The 24,208-nt window shown below is 49.1% G+C and overlaps 2 protein-coding genes across 17 annotated transcripts in view; one reads left to right on the top strand and one right to left on the bottom strand.

Moving 5' to 3' along the window:
- The first annotated feature begins 1,251 nt into the window (after nt 1-1,251).
- On the top strand, nt 1,252-22,716 carry Klrg2 (killer cell lectin like receptor G2). Of its 2 annotated transcripts, XM_087205926.1 has the most exons (7): nt 1,252-1,494; nt 3,375-3,614; nt 6,158-6,399; nt 6,770-6,913; nt 11,590-11,635; nt 16,292-16,346; nt 18,426-22,716. In XM_087205926.1, the coding sequence occupies exons 3-6, from the start codon at nt 6,306-6,308 to the stop codon at nt 16,311-16,313; spliced, it is 306 nt and encodes a 101-aa protein (XP_087062052.1). In that variant the 5' UTR covers nt 1,252-1,494; nt 3,375-3,614; nt 6,158-6,305; the 3' UTR covers nt 16,314-16,346; nt 18,426-22,716. The 2 variants fall into 2 exon arrangements, with proteins under 2 accessions (XP_087062052.1, XP_087062053.1); XM_087205927.1 differs by lacking the exon at nt 16,292-16,346.
- The window catches only part of Luc7l2 (LUC7 like 2, pre-mRNA splicing factor), a 67,595-nt gene continuing 65,958 nt past the window's right edge, over nt 22,572-24,208 (bottom strand). For all 15 annotated transcript variants that reach the window (XM_004851264.4, XM_004851269.4, XM_021263681.2 and 12 more), the window contains one exon: nt 22,572-23,573. In XM_004851264.4, the coding sequence (XP_004851321.1) occupies nt 23,396-23,573 (178 nt within the window). In that variant the 3' untranslated portion in view covers nt 22,572-23,395. The remainder of the gene's footprint in view (nt 23,574-24,208) is intronic.

Here is a 24,208-nt window from a genome sequence, read left to right as displayed (position 1 = left end):
GGGAGGGGGATTATCCGGGTTTAAACTCGGGAGGTCACGATGCCCGAGGCGGCGGACGGTGAGTTCCTAACTCAGTGAGAGACCACGGGAGGCACCTGGAGCAGAGGCGCCTGCCCCTAAACACTGGAAAACTGCGTTGTGTCAGCGCCCGCAGAGGGTTCCTGTCTCCGCCCGGAACTGGAACCGGAACCGGAACCGGATCCAGAACCGGCGCTACAGCCCCGAGCGCCCGCCCGTGCCCGTCCACATCGCCGCCAGCAGCAGCTTCGCCCCCGCGCGAGCTCCTCTTCCCCCTCTCTTTGCTTTCTCCTTTCCGCTTTCTTGCTGCTACTGACCAGTGATCTTCAGTAAAAGTAGCTACTACTACGTACCACCTTGGCAATTCTTTTTGTCATACACAGGAACCTGGACTATTTTTGCCCATTCAACTGTAACGCTACCCTTAAGTTACACCACCAGCCCAGAAAAATGATTTTTGTTTTTGTTATGTAATGGGGATGAACTCAGGGCCTTTAAAAAATGTTTTTCTAAATTTTAAAACAAAGGTTGGGCGTGGTGACGCATACCTGTAATCCTAGCATTCGGGAGGCTAAAGCAGGAGGATCGTTTGAGGCCAGCCTGGGCTACAGAGCGAAACGCTGTCTCAAAAAACAAAACCAAACCAAAAACTTAGGACAAAGTCTTGCCAAGTCGCTAAATTGTCCAGGCTGGTCTCAAACTTGTGATCCTCCTACCTCAGCCTCCCAGAACGCTAAGGTTACAGGTGTGTGTCACCACGTCTGGCCCTAACTGTAACTTTCAAACCTAACCCTGCGGCATTGGACCAGAGGGAGAAATGGGCGCGGACAGGGACAAAGAATAGGGAAGAGTCGGGCCGGAGCGAGGGCGTCCTGAGGGGCGTGAGGGGCGTGACCCAGGCCCCGGTCAACCCCGGCACGGTCTTTACGGGAGGGGCGTGGCTTGACAATTTCAGCGACGGGGCTCTGGAAGCAGCGCCAATCCCGCCTGGGCCCAGGTGCGGCCCGCTCCGCTGCTCAGGTTCTGCGCGCGCCCTGGAGCGGACCGAGGCAGCCCCGGGAGGAACAGGAGCAGGAGGCCGCCGAAGCCGCGCTCCCAACGGCGCCCGTGGGGACCGAGGTTCCGGGACCGGAACCTGACCTGCCCCGCGACACGAAGCCGCCCCCGCCGCGACCCCGCACCCCGCGGGCGGCGACGCTCGGCCCGGGTTACAGCGCCTCCCGTCGCCCAGGCTCCGCCCCGGCCCAGCCTCCGAGGGACGGCGCGGCGCCCGGCTCCGAGCTGCTGCCCCTGGCGGCCCCCGGCGAGTCGGCGCCCGGCGCGTGGGCGCCCGTGGACCTGCAGATGGACGTGCGCGTGACGCCCATGGGCGCTGTGCCGGCAGCCGCGCCCCCTCGCCTGCGCCATCCACGCGCTTCCGTCAGGTGCCGCTGCCCGAGGACGCAGAGCTGCAGCCGGGCGCAGACGCGCGAATGGGTAAGTGGCCCGGCGGTGCCCGGTCCCGCATGGCCTCTCCCACCCCGATCAGGGACGCGAGCGGTTGCCGTGGAGGAATAAAACCTTTCTCCCTTCCCCCGCGCAGCCCGCATTCCTGGTTAGTGCGCGCACACCATGGAGAAACCCGCGGAGAGGGCTTGGAGCTGTGACTCAGAGGCACGTGGCATCGGTGGCTGTGGAGGGCGCGGGTCTCCCGGGCTGTCTGGGTCACTCAGCGCCGGACTGCGGGGCCGTGTGTGTGTGTGTGTGTGTGTGTAGGGATCTAAACGGAACCCCCTCAAAAAAAGGGAAAGGAAGCCCTGGTCAGGCTGTGGGCGTGGCTGTGAACTTGGCGTGGGAAAGCCTCTGGAGCCTTGCGAGTCTGCGGTGGCGCTGAGGAGTTCGGAGGGGCCGCTGGGGTCCTCAGACCCTCGGAGGCGGCAGGGACTTGTGCGGGTCGGTGTGAGCTCGTTCCTGGCACGGTCAGGAACGAAAGTTGTAACCCATTTCCACGCTCTTGGCTTCAAAGGACACCAGTTTCTTCTCCTGGCTCTGCAGGTCAGAGTACGACGTGGCTGTCTAGTCAGAGTCAAGGTGTGAGCAGGGCCTTGGGAAGATTCTTTTCTGGAGGGCGTCTTAGCTTGTCCTCCTCTGTGTCCCTCTCCAGCTGTGTGGCTCAGTCTTCCTCCCAGGGCCACCTCTCTGTCAGTGTCCTGTCTCTCGTGATTACACCGGGCTTCCTCATAACCAGAGCGACCTCCCGTTCTCAAGATTTGCTAATTAGCAACCATAATTCCCCTTTGCCATTAGCCGTAGTCACTGGTTTTAGCGATCTAATCGCGCACATCTTTGGGGACATACTGTTCTATCTACCATCCCCGCCAATAGCTTTTTATCTGAAAAGATGTGACTAACCAGGTATAGTGGTGCACGCCTATAATACCAGCACATTGGGAGGCTGAGGCAGGAGGATCAAAAGTTCCAGCCCAGCCTGGGCAATTTAGCAAGCCTATCTCAAAAGTAAAAAGGACCAGGGATGTAGCTCAGCCTTGTGTTCAATCCCCAGTACAAGGGCAGCGAGATAAGGAAATGAGGAGCCTGTGAGGAGGTGACATGGTCAGATTCTTGTTCTAGGAAGTGATACTGAGAATTGAGATTGAGGATGGGGACCAGTTAGAGGAGAGGGGAGGCCTCCTGGGTGGCAGAGGTAGGAGCAGGTTCACGGTGCAGGTTAGAGGAAGGTCTGGGTCTGACGTTTCTGATGTGGGCTGCTAGGTGAGGACTGAGGTGGGAAGATTGTGGGAGAAATTAGTAAGGAGGTCCCTTTGGGAGCTCCAGGTACAGGCATCATTAAAAGGAAGCAGAAGGAACAAGCCACAGGCACTGGGGAAGAAAAACGTAGGTGAGGGAAGAAAACAGGGAGGCAGGGCAGGAGAGGGGCGTTTCAGAAGAAAGTGGGCACTGTGTCCAGCATGTGGTGCAGCTCCAGACAGAGGCGGACTGGGACTGGGTGACAGAATGGGCACATGAAGCAGTGGCTGGGTCCGATGTGGGTGATGGGGAGGCAGAACAGCAGGAGGCAGGCGAGATGCAGACCAAATACACTGCCAGGTGCTGCGTGGGGCGGTGGCTTTGCTCTCGGGGAACAGTGGGCTGCAGAGCCTTGGGTGGCAGGGCTGGGAGGGCAAGCCTGAGCCCGGTCTGTGGGATCCTGCCAAGTGCCTGCTGCCCCAGGATCAAGCCGGTCCCACATCAAGACAGGTGAACTAGGTAAGGCGGGGAAGGCAGCCATGTGGGAACTCACAGCCCAGCTGCTTTGTGTGCCTTTGTGGCTTGGGAGGGGGAAAGCCACTGCCTGCTCTCTCCCCTCACCTGTTTAGGCAAGTGTCCCAAAGGGCCTGTTCAGCTGGAAGTGTGGGCCGCCTTGGAGGTGCTATGATCGGCAGTCCTCGGTCTCCCCATGTCACGCAGCAGGAAAGAGCTCGGTCCTTGGATGGAGGACATCTCTCCCTCAGGTCTTGGTGTGGAGTCACCTTCTCTGATCCTGGCAGGCGTCCCTGTTACACACTCATTTGGCCCCAACACCGGGCACCTCTCAGTCTGCATTGTGGCCAAGAGAGGTAAGGGCACGGCGGCCTGTGGGACTTGAGAATGGAAACTGAGGCTTCGGGCTGTGGGGAGAGGGTTCTTCTGGAGAGGCTGGGCAGCCCCTGACCCCAAAGGTAGTCAGGGGTCGAGATGGCACTGGAAGCCAGGATGTGCTCAGCACCCAGTGTGGGGAGGAGAGAGAGATGGGGAGAGACTGATATCGCCATAGGAGAGGAGCGAAGCCTTGGGCACAAGTAGGCTTATCCTGATGGCATCTCACTACCATGAGCCCCTTTGTATTTGTTTTGTTTTGTTTTTTTGGTACTGGGGATCGAACTTGGGTCCTTGCGCTTGTGTAGCAGGCGGCAAAACCACTGAGCTAAATCCCCAGCGGCAGCCCCTTTGTATTTGGAAGTTTATATAATTTTTTTAAATGGGGCCAGGTGTGGTGGTACATGCCCATAATCCCAAGACTCAGGAAGCTGAGGCAGGAGAATTGCCTTGAGTTCAAGGCCAGTCTGAACTACATAACAAGACCCTGCTTCAAAAAACAAAACAAAACTAAACAAAAAAATTTTAGAAGATGGCTCACAAGTTGAATAAACTTTAAACCTTGAGAAACCTAGACCCTTCCCCACCCCATGTCCCACGCATTGTATCAGATGAGATGGTAGCAGGTTGTGTTTTAGCTGCAGAACAGATGTAGAAGATGCAGGTAGGAGGAACAGGGAAATGCCGAAGCGGGTCAGAGAGGCCAGTCCAGGAACAGGGACAATGGCAGGGAGGGACAGGCCCAACTCTGGTCCTGTTGCTGCTGTTCTCCCTGGGGGCCAGGCAGCCTTCAGCCCTCAGGAGGGGCTGGCTGGAGGGCGAGCAGAATTAGACGTTCAAGGGGATTTGACTTGTCTGTGTCAGCACTTCCTCCCGGGAAGGTGTGCTGTTTGTGTGGTTTGTGTACCCAAGAAGCACTCTAAAGAAGGTGCGGGGTAGATGGCCGCTTCGGCTCTGCAGAGGGCCCCTTCCAAGCTCAGCAGTGTGGAATCGGCATGGGGGAAGTCTGTCACTTCCTGGGCTTCTTTGCCTGGCTGTTTTCTACAAGTCAGAGCTAAATGTTCAGCCACAATCATTACATTTATATAGGTGATGGGTTGACTTATTTTCCTTGTCTTCTCCAGGCTTTTTAGCTCTGCATTTATCATTTTAGGATTCCCAGTTTATATGTATCTCTTATTCCAACCATTTCAAATTACTCCTTGTTTTTGGTAAGAATTTTATTGCCATATATTCATCAATTTAATGGATTTTAGTATATTCACAGAGTTGTGCAGCCACCAGCTTAATCAGCGTTAGATAAACTATACCCTTTAGGTCTCTAACCTCTTGTCCCACTATTTATTTATTTATTTTTCAGGTTTTTGGGGTTTTTTTGTATCGGGGATCGAACTCGGGTCCTTGCACTTGCGCAGTAGGTGGCAAAACCACTGAGCTAAATCCCCGGCCCTTTTTCAGTTTTTTGTTTGTTTGGTTTTTTTTGGTACCAGGAATCCAACTCTGGACCTTGCGCTTGCAAGGCAGGCGCCGGAACCACTGAGCTAAATCCCCAGCCCTGCGTGTGTTTTTCAAAAGAACTCGGTGCTGCTGCTGCTGCAGACCTCCCACCGCTTGTTTCCGGCCTTTGGAAAATAGTGATGATACCAGGACGCTGTGTGATCTGTGATCACTGCAGCTGCTCACCCCTGGGTCTGGGCGATCCCAGGGCCCCAGCCAAAGGGTACTGGGAGAGGAGTTTCTTCCTGCTGTACTTGGTTCCAGCTTCTGTGTCCTGAGAAACCCAACTCAGCTGTAACTGTGGTGCCCAGGGTTAAGGATTTGCAATCATTCCTCCTGTCTTCATTCCTCTGGCTTCCCTGGCCGCTCTATAACAGGCCAAGTCATGGCCTTTAAAGGTGCACCCTGCCAGGCATAGTGGCGCATGCCTGCAATCCCAGCACTAGGGAGGCTGAGGCAAGAGGATCACCATGTGTTAGAGGCCAGCCTGGGCTACATAGTGAGTTCAAGGCCAGGGTGAACTACATAGCAAGATCCTGTCTCAAAAATAAAAATTAAAAAAATAATAAAGGTGCGTCTTGTCTCAGCCTTTGCCAGTGCCATTCCTCCCCTAGAATGCCCGCCTGTCTCTGCTGCCCACTCCCCACCTGAAGCCCCTTCCAGTCACACGGCCACTGGGTCCTTGGGGGCAGGTGCACTGCTGCGGACACTTGGGGCTGTGGCGTGGCCAAGGTCTGCACTGTGCTCTTTCCTGCCTTGTTCACAGCAACCAAGGCCCGGAGCACAGGAAGAGGCAGAGAGGGATTTGGTGGGAAATTGTGAGTGGACTGGGGACTAGAACCCGGGCCTGCTGAGCCCCAGTCTGGCCCTTCCTGCTGTCTTTCTCGGCGCTGTTGTCCCAGAAGTGCCCTTTCTGTTAGCGCCTTGGGCACGTGGCTGTCCCCAAGTCCCTGTGGTGCCTGTGCTGGTCTCCCACAAGTGCTCAGTAAATAGTGCCAACCGATCGTGTGCTCTCTCTCCTCTGTAGACAGTTTACCTCCTCCAGAAACTGGAGAAGCAGAACACCTTGCGCCTTCCCCAGTGGAGTCAGGGCTGGGGGTGGCAGTGCTGCTGTGCCCGCCGGGGGATGTGGCTGATTCTCTCAAGTCTCCGGCTCACCACCCCCAGGCCTGCCGATGTATGTGAAGTGCCTGCACTGGGCCCTGGCCGTCATGGCCGTGTTCCTGGTGGGCTCCTCCGTGGCCACTGGGGCCTTGGCCTTTACTGCAGGTATGGCGTCCCCTCCCCCTGCTCCCCAACATGGGGCCACCTCTCACCCTGTGCACTTGGAGAACGAGAATGAGACACCCACTGGGGAGATGCCACATGAAGATGTAGGTTTCTTGGCCCCATCCTTCCACTGGACATAGCTTTCGTCCTGACTAGTAATGGACGACAGCCCTCCCCTGGGTATGGGGACTTTGTGCAGTGCACAAACTGTGCAACCTTCCTAGGACCCTGCCCACCTTCCTTCCTTCCCCGAGACTTGCCAGCTCCATGCCACTGGGTCCATCCATTCCTCAGCCAAGGTCAGGGCCAGTGCAGGCTTAGCTCTGTGCAGATGCCCCACCCTGTGACTCACCAGCCTCTCCACTTGCAGGAGGAAGGTGCCGGCGCTGCCCACAAGGCTGGGCTTGGTCCAGGGAGCACTGCTATTACCTCTGTTCACGAGCACTGGACTGGGAGGCCAGCCGGGACTCTGCTCAGGCCACCACGCGGCCCTGCCCTGCCGAGGAACACCCAGGTGAGAGGGGCCAGGAAGGGACGGGTGTGACATCCCAGATCCCAGGGCCCTGTACCGGCCCTCTAGAGCCAGGTCCTCTGCATTAGACAAGGGCCCAGAGAAGTAGAGTGATGGCCTCAGGTCTCCACGGGATGCTTCTATGCAGCCTGGCAGGGTTTTAAGATTTTTATTTATTTTGGGTTTTTGAGGTAGGGTTTCACTATGTAGTCCTCGATCCTCCTGCCTCAGCCTCCTGAGTGCTGAGATTACAGGTGTGTACCATAACACCCAGCTCCTCTGTATATAGCTTATTCTGCTTTTCATCTCTGAAAAATCTGAGTCTTCTTAATTATAACAACAATATGCCATTGAGGATGTTTTTTTTCATTTGTTTCTGTGGCCTTATTTCTAGCTTTAAGAACTCATTTTGGTACTTTAAATACTCCCTTTTTCAATCCCCAGTACCATACACGTACACACAAAAACTAGCCCCCCTCCCCTTTTTTGGTATTCTGCTCCTGTTTCATGGATACAATATCTTCATATCTTCTTGAGGAGATTAATTATAGCGGTTTTGAAATTTTACTCTTCTCCCTGCATTATGAGTTTTTCTTGAGTACCATTTATTCTGTTTATCATTTTTTGTTTTGTTTCCTGATAGAAAATTGCCCCCAAGGTGGGCATGGTGGTGCACGCATGTAATCCCAGCACTTTGGGAGGCTGAGGCAGGAGGATTGCTGTAAGTTTGAGGCCAGCCTGGACTACACAGTGAAACCCTGCCTTAAAAAAAATGAGGGGAGGGCGAGGGGTTTAGTTCAGTGGTTCTGCACCTGTCTGGCAAGCGCAAGGTCCTGAGTTCAATCCCCGGTGCCAAAAAAAAAAAAGGGCTGAGGATTTAGCTCAGTAGTTCCGATGTCTGCCTCGAAAGCACAAGGTCCTGAGTTCGATCTCCGGTACCAAAAAAAAAAAAAGCTCTGGGGACCTAGCTCAGTGGGCTCTGGATTTAATCCCCAGCACCCCCCCCCAGAAAAAAAGAAGAAAGAAAGGGAAAAAAGAGAAGGCAGGGTCATTGTGGTAGTGCTGCAAGCCTCCCAAGAGGCCACTGTTAAACACAGAGCTAAACTTTGCTGGCTGCACCCTGGGCCAGGCAGTTCTGCAGCTGCAAGGCTGTTTATTGAGTGTGTACTACGTGCTGATGGCCTTACACGTAACTGGCCTCATCACAAATGCTTCCCTGGTCTAGAGAGCCATGCTGCAGCTCTCAAAGCCCAGCTGCCTTGCTGCCCAAGCCAAGGGCTGCTGTCCTGGCCCATGCTCTCCTGCGCTTAGTGGCCTTGTCTGAGCCCTGAACAGACTTGTAGCTCCAAGGGGATGGTGTGGGCAGCAGACTCGGTCAGGACTGCAGAACTATGGTGATGATTTCCATTTTCTGGGGATTTAGCTCAGTAGTTCTGGCACCTGAGCGCAAATCCAAGGTCCTGAGTTCGATCCCTGGTACCGAAAAAAAAAAAAATCCATCTTCATGTATTTTTCTTAGCAATGATCACATTCATTGTGTGAGTTGATACATGTACAGAACACATCTTCATTTTCTTCATCCCTTTCTCCTCCCCATCTGTCCCCCTCCCTCTCTTAGTCCCCTTCCCACTAGCAAAAGATCTCTATCTCCCTGTTTCCTATCCTGTCTTTTATTTTGCTCTTTAATTTATTTATGCTTTGGGCTCCTCATATAAGAGAAACTATGCAATATGGTAACTTAAACAATGTAGTAAATAAGAACTGACCTTATTTACCCCATTCCACATGTGGCCTCCATCAGTGTGAATAAACACTGCTGCTGTTTTTGCCAGCACTGGGGATTGAACTTGGGGCCTCATTCATGTGAGGCCAGTGTTCTACCACTGAGCCACACTCTCAGCCATAGTAGCTGGTGCTTTTGTGTGTATATATGGTACTAAGGAGTGAACCCAGGGACTTTGCACCAAGCTACATCACCAGCCCTTTTTTATTTTTTGAGACAGGGTCTCTCTAAGTTGCTTGGTTAGGCTTGAACTTGTGATCCTCCTGCCTCAGCTTTTCAGACTATTGGGATTACAGATCTTCACCACTGTGTCTTGCTCCGAGTTTATGCTTCTTGACATCGTTATGAACAATGTGTATTTGCCGGCATGCTCTGTTGTTTTTGTTTTTTGTTGTGCAGTGCTAGGGATTGAACCCAGGGCCTTGGCCATGCTAGGCAAGCACTGTAACACCAAGCTACATGCTCAGCCCCTCTCCTTTTTTTAAAACTTGGCTGTCTTCATGTTGTCAATTTTAACAGCACTGTAATTTTCCACTGTGTTGACATCTCATAATTTGCCTGGTTACTTCCTAATTGCTGGTCATTTGGGTACTTTCTATTTTCTCTTTTCCTATAAATAGCACTGTGTTATCTTTGGGTTAGTCCTTTGCCTCCCTTTATATTCTTGAGCTTATTTCTCAAAGTGGAGTCACCCACCCAAGCAATAGGACTGATACTGCTGCTCTTGTTACTAAATTATGTCCCAGAAAGAAAACTGATTGGCTATATTAGTCCCCCACTTGCCACCTGCACCACCACTGGGCCCTCAAACTAGGACCTAAAATATTTAAATGTTTTTCCCAGTTTAAAAAGTCTTGAGGGGCCGGGGATTTAGCTCAGTGGTGCCACAGGCCTGCCTTGAAACTGCAAGGTCCTGAGTTCAATCCATGGTACCAATAAAGAAAGAAAGAAAGGAAGGAAGGAAGGAAAGAAAGAAAGAAAGTAAGAAAGTCTTGAGAGGGTCAGGGATTTAGCTCAGTGACATCAAGACTGCCTGGCAAGCACAATGTCCTGAGTTTGATTCCCAGTACCAAAAAATTTTTTAAAAATAAAAAATAAAATGTCTTGGGTGTTTTTTGTTCATTTGTTTAGTTTGGCTTGGTTTTTTTTTTTTTTTTTTTGGTACCAGAGATTGAACTCAGGTCCTTGCACTTGCACAGCAGGTGGCAAAACCACTGAGCTAAATCCCCGGCCCTTACTTTTGCTTTTAAAAATCTGATTCTGAGAAGGAATCCATGGCACAAAAGAGGTCACAGAGCCCCTTGATGGGTGTTGTGACAGGTGCTTGGTCTGCATGTTTTTTGTTTTTTGGGATTTTTTTGAGACAGGGTCTCTATGTAGTCCTGGCTGGCCTTGAGCTGTGGTGGTCCTCCTGCCTCAGCCTCCCTAGTGCTGGGACGACAGGTGTATGCCATCCCACCCAGCTGGTCTACATGGATCTTCTACACCTGCCTTCTCATTTCTTCCATCTCTGTATTGCCGTATAATGCATTCTAAGCATTTTCCTCTGAATATTTTTTTAGCAAAATATTTACTGGTACATCTTAGACACAAACTTTGATAACATTCATCATAGGGAATTTGTACCAGTACATGATATATCTTTTTTTAGGAGGAGGTACTGGGGATCGAACTCAGGACCTTGTGCTTATGAGACAGGTGGCAGAGACACTGAACTAAATCCCTGGCCACGTGATACATCTTGCTGCTCCCCCCCGCCCCCCGCACCATTTTTCCCCACCTTATGGACAAAAGCTTTCTTTTCATTTTTTCAACTCTGTTTCTTGTCCTCAGATTTATCTTCTAGTTCACTTCATTCTCTTTAACTGTTTCTAATTTATTTAACTTGCCTGCTTAACTTTAAATACCAACAATTTTTTATTTCTAGAAATTGGAGTTTTTTAGGGGGAGAGGGTTTCAAAAAACTCCAACCAAAGCCAGATATGGTGGCCCATGCCTATAATCCCAGCACTCAGGAGGCTGAGGCAGGAGGATCTCTTCAAATTCGAGGCCAGCCTGGGCTACAATAACAAGACTCTTGTCTCAAAACAAACAAATGAACCCCAGCCAGTCTCTTCATAGTGTTCTCTAGTTCTCAGCACTTCTCTGTCTTTGATCTTCTCTGCATCAAGCTCACCTGAGACAACAAAACTTTGAAATGAGGGCGTCCCTATGGGACTGAGCCCTGGGCTCACGGTGGCACCTGGAACTTTCATCCGCACATGGCTTGCACTGGGCTCTACTTTCCGACCAGGCTGCATTCCCTTTGCTAACAGGCCCTCGCTGCAGACACATACAGCTTCCAGAACACCGAGACCAGGCTGAGGACGAGCCTCAGCACAAAGCAACACTAAGACAAACACACTGTTCTTCCAGAGGCCACTTTTCCCAAGTCCTGCTCCCTGCAAGTTGCAGGGCAGATGAAATTGTGTGATGCCCTCTTTTTCTGTCCTCTTGGGTTAGGGAATCTGGAATATGGTCCTCGATCACTGGAAATGGTTCTTGGGTCCCATACGTTAGTCACAAGAACCACAGGCTCTGAATGTTCAAGGTCTGATTGGCTGTTTCGAAATGATAAGCTTTTTTTGTTTTATTACCGGGGAATGAACTTGGGATCTCGAGCTTGCCAGGCAGGTGCTGTGCTGCTGAGCTACATCCCCAGCCCTAACCCCCACCCCCACCCCCAGTACTGGGGATTGAACTCAGAAACCTTTTGCTTGCTAGGCAGGTGCAGCAGCACTGAGTTAAATCCCTGGCCCTCAGAAAGCTAAGTTTATGAGAGGCCACTGTCACAATGGAGTGGCCAGTGTGATCTGTGTGGCACCTATCAACTGCTCTCCTTGTTTCATGTTTCCAGTGTGCCCCATCTGCAAAGAGGACTTTCAGAACTGCTTCAGAAAGCGGTAAGGATGATGGGGTGTGTCTGAGGCAAGGGGGAGGATTCTGAGGGGATTCATAGCAATGTGTCTTTTACTTTTTAATTTTTAATCTTGGTGGTTTTTTTTTTTTCGGTGTTTTTTTTTTTTTTTTTTTGGTACCGGGGATCAAACTCAGGACCTTGCACTTTTGAGGCAGGCACAGTGCCACTGAGCTAAATCCCCAGCCCTTGGTTTTATATTTTGAGATAAGGTCTCACTATGTAGTCCATGCTGGCCTCGAACTCGCGGTGATCCTCCTGCCTGAGCCTGCTGAGTGCTGGGATATAATACATTTTTAAAAACTTAAGCATCACTGTATTTTTTAACTACACCTCGTGTATCTGCCTCATCAGGGGTGAACGCAGGGCAGGCTGGGCATGAGTATCTGTCTGCACCAAGGCTCACTGTCACTAAGTGGCTATGGGACACTGTGACTTTAGCCCTGGTGTAATCAGTCCCAAATGTCTGCCTGTATTTCTGCCATTCACATGGTCTCCTGTTACTGCTGACCCCTCGTTGCTCTCACCTGTCCACACTGCCACCCTTTCCTGACCACCCAGGAGTCAGTCACACAGGTGCTGGGCCTGGCTCCTCCATTCTGTGCCAGGTTCCGCCCATACAGGATTGGTGGCTGGTTGAGCAGCCCTAGGAGTCCATCCAGGTAGCCGACCCACTCTGTCTAGAGTAGTGTATAGGGCTGAGTCTATGAACAGGGAGGATGTAAGTGTCCTTTCTGCTGGAGACATGCATGCCACCTAAGAGGGCCCTGTCTCATACTATAGTTGACACAAGGCTGGCAAGCAGGCCCTGGCCGCCCTCTTCGTTGGGGAGCCGTTTTTACTAACACTGTGGACCTCTACCTAGAGCCTGTGGTCCCAGGAGGGCCTGCTACATTGTTAGGAGCTGTTTCTCCACAGGGCAAAGCACTGCTTGGCCCCTAAGCAGCTGTGACCAGCAGCAATGGGCAGTTGTGGTGACCTTCCTCTGCTAGCAAATCACTTCCCTTCCTCAGTCACAGTTCAAATGGCCTGTGGGGTGACCACATGGAGCACCATGCTTGTGTCACCGAGGCTTTGGCCTGAGTAAACACTATTTCTTTAGAGCCTTGTCCCAGTGAGTGCCCTTCTTTGTCAGGTGGTCCAATGGCCTAAGACGTTGGGCCAAGTCGGAAATGAAGGTCCTAGCAACTCAACAGACAGCTGTGATTCTCTGGGGGCTCAACATGCCTGCATCTTGTCGGTCACAGTGTGGGCCACACTCACCCAACCAAGACTACCTGAGGGAATTTCCCTGGACTTCCTGCGGGTTGGCAGCCCACTCTTTGGGTTGTGGGTCCACTAGAACCTTTTGGGTGATCTTCAGCAAAGACCTGTGAAAGTTAGCAACATGTCGTCTACATGGTATTCCTGGTGCATACAGATGTATCCGTCAACAACGTGGCCAGGACCAATAGCAGGGTTAGGCCAGCACCTGGGGAAGCACCAGAAAGGCCTGGTGTCGGCCCTCGCAGGGGAAGGCAAACATGTCCTGGGACTGTAGGTCTAGGGTAGATGGGCGCTACCTCCAGCATGGCACGTCACGTACCTAAACAAATAGTCTTTCCTGTATTTGAAGCACATTTGGGACAGCAGGACAGATAGCCAGAGTTCCCTTATTCACTTCTCAGAAATCACCTGTCACCCTCCAGATGCTGTCAGGCTGTCACACCTGCCACCTTGGGCTGTGGGATGGGCTCTATGCAGGACACAGTCCCTGTCCAGTCCTCAACAGTGGCCCCTCTCTCTGCGCCCTCCTGGGAGGTGATACCGTTGGGTGCCCTCTCAGGCAAGGTAATGCCACAGGCTCCCCTCTCTTCCCCAGGAGCTAGGCCTGTACCACCTTCACCCACGGTCGCTTCCAGGGTAGTTCCCAGGGCACTAGCCCCATGTTTGCTGGGACTGGGGAGCTGCAGAGTCACTGTGGGGTGGGGCCAGCTCCCCAGTGGTGCTGGCGGCTCTGAGCATCTGCGGAGGTGGGATGTCTGTGTATGAGAGTGCGTTTGGTCCCCACAGCCTCAGAGCCAGGACCTTGTTTCAGGGGGACCTGCGAGGCCCTTTCTACCCAGGACCATACACTGCAGAGGACCCTGGCCTTGCTATCCCCTAGAGGGCTGCACTGCGAACCTTCCAGAGGCAGGCAAGGGTCAGGACTAATCCTCATGGTGCTCAATCACTTTCCAAGTCCAAGGATAGCTGCAATGGGCGATTTCTTATCTGTGTGACTCTTCCACCATTTTTTTTCTGTTTCTCTCTGGGTTCCCACATTTTTGGTTTCTCATCTTAACTGCACAGGTCACAGTGGGCTTCTCTGTCAGTAAAGGCTGGGGCCATATCATGTGCAGGGGCCATTGTCAGGGACCTATGATGGGGAGCAGTGTACCCTCTCACCCACATGGGCCAGCCTGAGGAGTGCACGGTGCACCTAGGGTGAAAGGGGTGTTAGCAGGTCCCTGGAAAGCAGCAGCAGGGCTGGCCACCTACAAATGTAACCTGAGCCTCTTGCCCGTCTCTTAGGGCCTCCCCGAAGTGCCCAGTTTCATCATGTCGTTTTGAGAAAAAAGGATTGTCCTGCCTAGGTAGGGCCACAGCTTGGGGCCAAGGACAGTTTCAGCGACCTGGGTCACAGCCTGAACAGCCGTCAGAGCCTGGGGATGCTCGAGGCCCTGCCTGGGCTCAAGCCTGCAGGAGGAATGCCCTGGCCAGGTCCCCACAAAGTCACGGCACAGGAGGAAATTTGGGGGACAGGAAGACCCCCGTCGTCAGGTCTCCTGGCTTTGCCATCAGAAGCCAGTAACTCCAGAAACGGGGGATGGCAGGCTGGGCCTCGCTGGGCCTCGCAGAGCCTCGGTCTGGGCTCTCCTGCCTGTTGTCCACAGGTGCCTTCTTCCTGGTCTCACTCCTCTCTTGCCCCACAACAGGAGGCCCTGTCTGTGCACAAAGCCATCTGCCTAGAGCTCAACGTACCCCCAACTTCATGTGTGGAAAACTCAACCCCCACACTCACGCACTCAAGAGTTACTGGTGCCGGCAACTTCGGGAGGTGCTGAGAGTTACCTGAGGTTGTGGGGTGGGGCCATGAGAGCACCCCCACCCCAGTACAGGGTACTGAACCCAGAGCCTGTGCTCTGAGCTTCATCATAGCACTTCTTACATTTTTTTCACTTTGAGGCAAGGCCTCACTAAATCACTAAGTTGTCCAGCCTCGTCTCAAATTTGGAGTCCTCCTGCCTCAGCCTCCCAGAGTGTTGGGATCAGATGTGCACCACCCTGCCCTGACTGGCACTTCTTTTTTTTTTTTGGTACCAGAGATCAAACTCGGGTCCTTGTGCTTGCAGGGCAAGCAACAGAACCACTGAGCTAAATCCCCAGCCCTGGCACTTCTTTTTTTAAAGTTAACTTACTTTTTACTGATACATGTAACATGCATGCACAAGTTACAAATCGTACATGTGCAGCTCAATGAATTTTCATCTGTGTAACCAGCCACCAAATCAAGAAATAGGTCTAATCAGCACCCCGGAAGCATCCTCTTCTGCTGCCCCCCAAACACTAACTGGTTCTGAACACCTGCTCCATAGCTCTAAGTAGAAGTATGAATTCCTTTCTGTCTGGCTGCTTTTGCACAAACATGTTTTCAGGGTTCTTTCTTGTTGTGGGAATATACTTTTTGGGTTTTTTTTGTTTTTTGGTACCGGGGATCTAACTCGGGACCTTGCACTTATAAGGCAGGCACCGGAACCACTGAGCTAAATCCCTGGCCCTTTTTTGGGGGGCGGGGGGGGTATACTTTTTTTTGTTGGTGGTGAATTGTACTTCAGGGTGACTATATCACAATTTACTCACCTGTTCTTTCATTGGTGGATATGAGGGTTGTTTCTAGTTTGGTTATGAGGAACAGCACAATGAACATGTCTTGGTGAGCATATCTATGAATTTTTTTGTTGAATGTGTATATGAGTAGGATATATGTGTATTAGGCTGAATTTTGTTACTTTTTTGTTTTTGTTTTTTGAGACAGGGTCTCGCTGTGTAGTCCAGGCTGGTCTTGAACTCATAGATCCTCCTGCCTCAGCCTCCCAAGTGCTGGGATTATAGATGTGCACTACCAAACCCAGCTTTGTTTTTTGTGTTTTAGAGACAGGGTTTCACTATGTAGTTCAGGCCAGCCTTGAACTAATTCACCACACAGCCCAAGCTTGCCTCCAACTATTTGGGATCCTCCTGCCTCAGTCTCCCAATTGCTGGGATGACACACATTTGCCATCACACCCAGGTCAATTAGGTTGGATTTTATAGGTGTGAATCTATTTTCCAATGTGGTTGTACTGCCAGTCTGCGCTGCTAGGAGCAGCACATGAATGCTGTAGCCCCATGTTCCGGCTGACTCCTGGTGCTCTTTCTCGTTTTAGCCGTTCTGGTGGGTGTGGTATGGCTGCATTGTGATTTGGATTTTTATACCCTCTTTCATCAGTCAATGGTTTCAGTATGTGCTAAGACCTTATGGCCATATTTGATAAAAAATTTCCATCTCTTTCTAAGCATCATTTTACTAATGATGTAAATTTTATTTGTTATTAACTTTCTCTGTTCCTTTCCTTTTTAGTTACAGTCTGCCTAGGTCCTGACTGGCTCCTGATTATCACTCAACTTTAAATGAGGCAAGTCTAGACTACCTATATGAAAGGAGTCGATGCTTGGAAGGGCCTTGGGACTGGACATAGTAGTGTACACCTGCAATCCCAGCTACTTAAGAGGCTGAGGTGGGAGGATCACAAGGACAACACTTTGAGACCCTGTCCTAAAAAGGATTGGGGATGTAACAGCTCAGTGGTAACGCACCTGCTCAGCATGCACAGAGCCCTGGGTTTAATGCGCAGTACCTGCCCTCCAAACAGGGAGGGGCCCAGACTATGTTGCAGGCAGCAGGTCCTGTTAGGACAGAGAGGTGTGGGAGTGGAGACTTGGCCTTCCCTTGTCCACTGTCACCTGAGTCCATGCAGGTCACACTATACTGCTGCACCCTGCCCACCACCCAACCTCACCAACAGAGGCGTCCTGCAAGCAAGGCTCATCTGCATGACTTCTCCTCCAGGCCCTGCCGTTTCCACCTTCGATCCCAGCATGCCTTGCTCCCTGGCTTCCTCTGGGAACTCTAGCCATCTTCCCACACCCATGTGGTGTTCCCGTCCTTTCCTCACACTTCTGTGACAAAAGATTTCCAGTGTCTCCTGGTTTCACCCATGCTAAAGTCTGAGCTTCTCTTCCTGCTTGCCTTGCCACTGGTAGTTAGGTCTGGGGAGGGACAGCAGAGAAGGCTGAGGTCTCCTGGCATTTCTAAACTGGTCATCTTCTACTATGTGCTTCAGCCAGTCCGACCAACTGGCAGCAGTTTAAAGCACCAGTTTAAATCAGTTGGCACTAGTTTAAATCTAGAGCTGTCGCTATCCTTAGAAATAATGTGCACAGCTGTTGGTTTGAGAAGCATACAGACTGCTAGATAAGAGTCTTACAAATAAGACAGCAGCACTACAAGAGAGCCTGCTCTTAGGGGTTGAATTAGGTTCCTTCCCAAAATGCTGGAGTCCTAACTGAGCACTATTTATAATGTGACCTTATTTAGAAATAGGAACTGGATGTCAGGATGCACACCTGTAATCCCAGCTCTGTGGGACGCTGAGGCAGGAGGATCACAATTCAAATCCAATCTGGGCAACTTAGCAAGACCCTATCTCAAAAAAAAAAAAAAAATCTCTAGTGCTTGAGGAGGAGGTGAAGAAGGGTATTTACAGATGATGAGGTTAAAATGAGGTCATGTGGGGCCGGGGATTTAGCTCAGTGGTTCCACCACCTGCCTCAAAAGTGCAAGGTCCAGAGTTTGATCCCGGTACCACAAAAAAAGAAAAACCAAAAAAAAAAAAAACCAACAACAAAAAAATGAGATCATGTGAGTGGATTCTAGTCAAACATACTGTTGTCCTTATAAAAAAGCTTTAGAATATTTGCAGCAGGTCTTGCAGATGGCTGGACCAGTCAATTCTACACAGTGGCCTCCCTCTTCACACATGTCACCCATCACTTCCCAAGGTCCTACAGGTGTACTGTCCAGTACAGCTATGACCAGCAGTGGTCAAGGTGCTTCCTCGCTTGGGGATGTGTGGCATGGACTAAGGTGTATGTGTCTCTGAGGACTCAAGGATACTCCAGGGTGAGTGGGGGCATCAGATAGCAATAATGCGTGGTGTTCCAGCTGTGGGGCTTCATCCACCTGGGAACATAACAGCTACTGCTTCAGGCAGCTTTGCTGTGTTCCAATTTAACCCTTGCAATGACCTAGTAAGTTGGCAGTCAGTTTGGACTCTTGGGTTCCAGGTAACAAAGTCAATTCTAAGTAGCCTAAGCAGAAAGGGGAAATGATTTGTGACTCTACTTCTCTTCAAATGTCTGTCACTCCTTCTCCTGGTGGCTACTTTATCTGCTCTCAGTAATGTGGTAGCACACAGCCACTGGGAGCTCTTAGCTCACGCATCCTCAATTCACCACACCAGAACAACCGATCCACACTGGAAACTGCCAGTCACAGGAGGGGTGATGGCTGTTGTAAGTAGGCTCAGGTTATTAGAGTGGAAACTTCCACACTGCATTAAAATCGGACTGCAGGGTGGAGAAGCCTGGGCTTCTGGTAAAGGACAGTAGGGAGAGGTAATTGAGCTACAGGAATCTTCCTCTCTGTTCCACAGATAAGACTCAAAGATAATCAATGCACAAGGTAGAGTGGGAGTTAAGAGTGCAGACCCTGGAAAAGATCTGAAAAGACACCTTGCTAAGGAAAACATACAAGAAGCCAGTAAACATCAGCAAAAACGGTGCATGGATAATTGGAGTACCTCTTCACAATGGATTCTACCCAGGTAAAAAAAGCAAAGAACGACTCTTGATACAGCACACAGGTGAGTCTCATAAACACTATGCTCAGGAAGGAAGCCAGACACTGCTTAGGAATAACTCCACTAGCCCTTTAAGCCCAGCTGAGCTGGGTCTTTGGTTACAGTTAGCTGACAGCATCTCAGGACAGGAGGGCACTGCATTTGGGAGCTGAGGAGAGCTAGAGCAGGTTCTGGTGCTGGTGACAGCCTCTGGATTCCCCTGTCCAGCCTCATCTGGAGCCTTGCAGGACTGACAGCCCCAAATGCAAGTCTCAGTGCCTTGCTTTTAGCTAAATCCTACCATGATGAGTGCAAGCTGAGGCTAACCCCCAAGGCATGCCTGCAACTCCAGAACCTCTGATAACCTGAGCTTTCTGCTGAACCTAGAGAACACAGGTGGCCCTCACAGCTCAGAAACATCTGTTGCAGATTCCAGAGCCCCCAAAGCCCTGACCATCTGCGGCCCCAGCACTCTCCTGCCTGGTCCTGGTTGGCCTGAGCCAAAAACAAAAAACCTGTCTGCTTGGGCCTCTCCAGCCTCAAGAACCAGCAAAAGAAAGAAAAACACACTGAAAGGAGGCAATTTTATATTACCTTACTTATACCATAGGGAATATTATCAAAAGCTAAGACATAATTAAATCATGTAAACTGCTTTGCTTTTTCACACATGCAACCCAAAAGATGCTTTTCAAAATACTGATGTCAGCACTGCAGGCTGTAGCAGACCAAAGATCTCTCTCCAGAGTGGGATGGCCTGGAGTTGCCAGGAGGCACTCCAGCGGCTCAGAACAGCAGCTGAGGACCATGTGAAGGGACATGTTTCAATAGTTTATAGCTGGTTTAACCCTAGCACTCAAATGCACCGGAGATATGTTTGAAAACTATAATATTTTCTTAGAGTTCTCAAGTTTAAAAAACCTATAAACGGCATGTAGGCGCACGCCTATGGTCCCAGCCCTCAGAAGGCTGAGGCAGGAGGATCACTGTGAGTCTGATGCCAGCCTAAGCTACATATATAGATAATATATATTGAGTTCAAGGCCAGCCTAGGCTATGTAGTGAGGCCGTCTCCAAAAAAATTTTTATTCTAATTATCAGAATTTATTTGAAAGAAAAAACCCCTAACATCAACGGGCCACTACCTAAAAATTTCTTTGAAAGAAGTACTTAAATTGAATGGTAAGAGTCCATCCAACACATACTTGACTGTGGCTCAATGTGCTGATGTTGAAAGATATTAGACTCAAACCAGGAATGGTGATACACACCTATAATCCCACAGCACTCTTTGAGGCTGAGACAAGAGGATAGCCATCTTATGGCTAACCTGAACTCAGCAATTTAGTGACACTGTCTCAAAATAAAAAACTGGAGATGTAGCTCTGGGTTCAATTCCCAATACTAAAACACAAAACACATTCAGAATGGAACTTTGAGGAACAAAAGAGCTTGAAGCCAGGCATGGTAGTGTGCACCTCTAATCTCAGTCCTCAGGAGGCTGAGGCAGACTGCAAATACAAGCCTAGCCTAGGCAACTTAGTGACTTAGGAAGATCCTACCTCAAAGTAAAAAAAAAAGGGTGAGGGATGGGCTGGTGATACAGCTGAGCACAAAGGTCCTAGGCTTAAACCACCACCACCACCATCAAAAACAAGATAAATTAACCTTTGTTTTAGGCCTAGTAAGAGATTTTTAAAACTTCTTTTAAAAACAAGCTACAGGGCCGGGGATTTTAGCTCAGTGGTTCCACCACCTGCCTTGCAAGTGAAAGGACCCGAGTTCGATCTCCAGTACCAAAAAAATAAATAAATAAAAACAAGCTACTGGGCTGGGGATTTAGCTCAGTGGCACTACACCTGCCTTGCAAGTGCAAGGTCCTGAGTTAAGTCCCGGGTACAAAAAAAAAAGCTACTAATTGGGCATAGTGGTAAGCATCTTTAATCCCTGCTACTCAGGAAGCCGAGGCAGAAGGATTGGCATGTTGGAACCAAACCTGGACTGATGCCCTATCTCGGAATAAAAAAGGGTGGGGATGTGACGTGGTGCTCCCTGGGTTTGCTCCCCAGTACCACTCACACAGTCTACCTGACAATGAGACTTTCTGCTTTAGTCTCAGTTGCAGCTGCTGCTACAGCTCAGCAAAGCAGCTCTGGAAAGTGATAAGTAACAGCAAAATGAAGGGAACTCTGCTGGAGGTAAAAATAGCATGTTTTTTACTCTACAGGGTCAAAGGTTTTTGCAGATGTGACCAAACTTAGAGTTATCTTTTCTACTACAGCCACCAGCTATCACAGAAGTACAAAATATTTTTTATGAGAAAGATACTTGCTCTTAGGGTTCTTCTAAATCAAAGTAGCTGTCTCATAGACTATTTAAAATGTAGATTGCTTATCCCAAAATCTAAATACTAGAAGTACCCAAGCGAAAGAGTTGTGCAAAGAGCCAGATGAAGTGATCTGCTGCAGTGCAGAGCCCCAGGACGGTGGTGTGCACGGTGGCTATCACTCTTGTTGGGGGTAGGGCCAGTCCTGCCCCAAAGTCCCAAATGCAGTAAGAGCTGGTCACACAGACGTGTGTTACTGTAGTAAGTACTCAATTCTAACTGTACAAACAATGAGAAAACATGACTTAAAAGTGTGCTTTAGAGATGATCTAACTAGATACATCATAAACTACAGTGGGTCAGATCCCAGATGTCCTTCCTTGCGCCTTCTACCACTGCTAAACCTTTTGATCGTACAAGGTGCTAAATTCAAAATGCCTGTAAGGATTTGGGACAACAGCATAGACTACCAAGAACTAAAGAGATACAAAACAATTCCTCTGCAACCAAAAATAGACAAGAGAAGTGGGCCACTGATGCAGACAGGTCTCTCAGATGGAACTCTATAAATATGACAGTAAACCTGGTAATGAGGCCTCATTTGGTAAACTGGGAACACCAGCGTCCCTTCTGACGTAAACTGATTCACTTAGAAGGGCACTGGCTTTCTGTTCTCACATTCACAGAGGCCTATATTCCTCTGTCACATCAAATCTGTCAAAGAAATAGCTCTAGAGAGTGATCTTAATTACACTTACACTAATTTTATACTTTTGGTTCCTCAGAATTTTTAGACTTAGAAGTGATACCTACCAACTATTGTTCTATCACTAGTGCTCTTTAATACAGAAACTGCTAGTTTCCTTATGTTGGTTACATACTGTTTTTATTCAGGTTTATTGAATAAGAAAACCAAAACAAGAAGAAAGCCCTCAAATGCTTCTCCAAGTCCATTCTTTCTCTACAGAGGAGGTTACAGACAGCCCTGAAGTAGCTAGCTGGAAAGTAGTCAGCGAGGCCCAGGTGGAACAACAGTTTATGTGGACTCTTTCCAAGTCTATTTCCTTTGGTGCCTTGCATAGTAAGGGGCTGTTAAGAATGTGTAAATAGGCCGGGGATTTAGCTCAGTGGTTCCGCTGCCTGCCTCGCAAGGACCTGAGTTCAATCCCGGGTACCAAAAAAAAAAAAGTGTAAATAAGGACTAAAAGGTATAATAGATAACGTGAAATAGGAAGAAAAGGGGTGAAGGGGAAGTGGGAGGGGGAGGGGAAAGGAAAGAAGGGAATGGAATTAATATGAGAAAATGAACGAATGGAAACAAAGTCTTTGTAAACAGGGATGGAGGGGTTGAAGGGAGGGCAGGGGAATGGGGACAAAATAAGAACCAAGAGAGATTACGTAAAGGTACAAATTTCTAATGATGAATGTCATATTGTATACCTAAAATGTACCAGTAAAATAAAATTTTAAAAAAATGTTAACAGAGGGCTGGAGATTTTAGCTCAGTAGTGCCGCTGCCTGCCTCGCAAGTGCAAGGTCCTGAGTTTGATCCCCAGAACAAAAAAAAGAATGTAACAATACAGGAAATACCCACAGCAAATAGTTCTAGTGACAATTTACTAGACAAGTTACAGTTTAATGGTGGTGGTGATTGTTTTTCATTTTATTATTATTTTTTACAATAAGGATGTAGTTTTTACTCCACACACACACACAAAATAAAACAAGTGCTTATTATGAAAGAGTCCCTGCCCCCACCCCCTCAGAACATCCTGAACATAGCAATTCAATGGAACAGAAAAATCAAGACAAGTCTGATTTTAAAATTTCAATAAAAAAGCAAAAGTATGTAATGCAACAGCTGTTCAATTTCCAATTCTAAATAGGCACCATCAAACAAAAAAACCCCAGTATTTTCAATTTCTCTAGCACACATTCCAGTATAAATGTTCTGAACTGTTAACGAGCTAGTAATTAATAATGGGAATAGAACCTCAGAAGATATATTGCTTCCCTGACCCCCTTCTTAAAGTTGGAGAGTGCAGGTATTAGGGGATACAAAACTCACAGGAAGAATTAAAAAGAAAAATTCCGAAAGCTGCTGCTGTTTGGAGTAGAAAGGAAGACAGCATTTTACAAATGTTCAAAAAATCCCAAGGCATGTAACAATTCATTCACTATCACTCCTACTTGAAAGAATAGAGAGATCAGTGTCTTATTATATAAAACTGTACTTTCAGAACTGTATTACAGGTTCACCAGAAACTATGGATGTAGTTTTAGGCTTCATCAAAGAAAACAGGTTCAATTCAGATCAAGTTAGATACTGTACATCTAGCCTGGCTGAATCTTGAATCGGTGTCTAAAACTGCTCATTGTTACCCTGAACAGCTGTAAACTAAACGATAGTATGTGACTCCATAGGAAGCTTAAGGACTGAAGGGATGTACACAGCTAATTAGATCTCCCCTGCTTCGCGCTCTTCAGAGCTCCTCCTGTCTTCTGATCTGCCATTAGCACTCTCATAGGACCGCTTCTTATCTTTTCGGTCTCGGTCACGAGGTGATCTGTCTCTTGAACTCCTGTCTCTGTCACGTGATGCTAAGTCTTGGTCTCTGAATCTTTCTTTTGAGGATCTGAAAAATATTAATTTGAGGAGCAAAATATGTTGGGAAACCCAAAATCCAAATGAAAGAATAGGATAAATATTATGCTACAGATAGCTGAAGAAATATATTAGAATACAGCCAAGACAGAGCCAGTTTTCTGACAGAAAAGAACACACTGTAGTGGATAAAGGCACTAAAAAAGGAAGATGGGTGGCAACAAATAGCTAAGGGCCAAAAACAGTAAGTGCCAAGCACAGATGGTGGCAATGCCTGTATTCCCAGCTACTTGGAGGCTGAAGCAGGAGGATCACAAGTTTGAGGCCAGCCTGGGCAACTTGGCAAGACCCTGTCTCAAATTAAAAACCTTAAAAAGAGGGCGGGGGATTTAGTTCAGTGGTTCTGCTGCCTGCCTTGCAAGCGCAAAGACCCGAGTTCGATCCCCGGTACCAAAAACAAAACAAAAAACTTAAAAAGGGCTGGGGATGTATAGCTCAGTGGTAGACTGGTTGCCTAGCATGTGTTAGGCCCCAGGTTCAATCCCAAATACTGTCAAAAAGTCTAAGCTAAAATAACTTACAAGATATTTTTAGTATCTTGGAGATAACTATAAAGCTTCAATTCATAAAAAGGTATTAATATAAAAATAATATAGATAATAGCTT

This window comes from Heterocephalus glaber, unplaced genomic scaffold, assembly GCF_053883595.1.
Source record: "Heterocephalus glaber isolate CG9 unplaced genomic scaffold, H.glaber_assembly_v1.0 deba00000621, whole genome shotgun sequence".
NCBI lineage: Eukaryota > Metazoa > Chordata > Mammalia > Rodentia > Bathyergidae > Heterocephalus > Heterocephalus glaber.
Note: the sequence above shows the minus strand (reverse complement) of the source record. Positions and strands in the feature narration are given on the sequence as shown.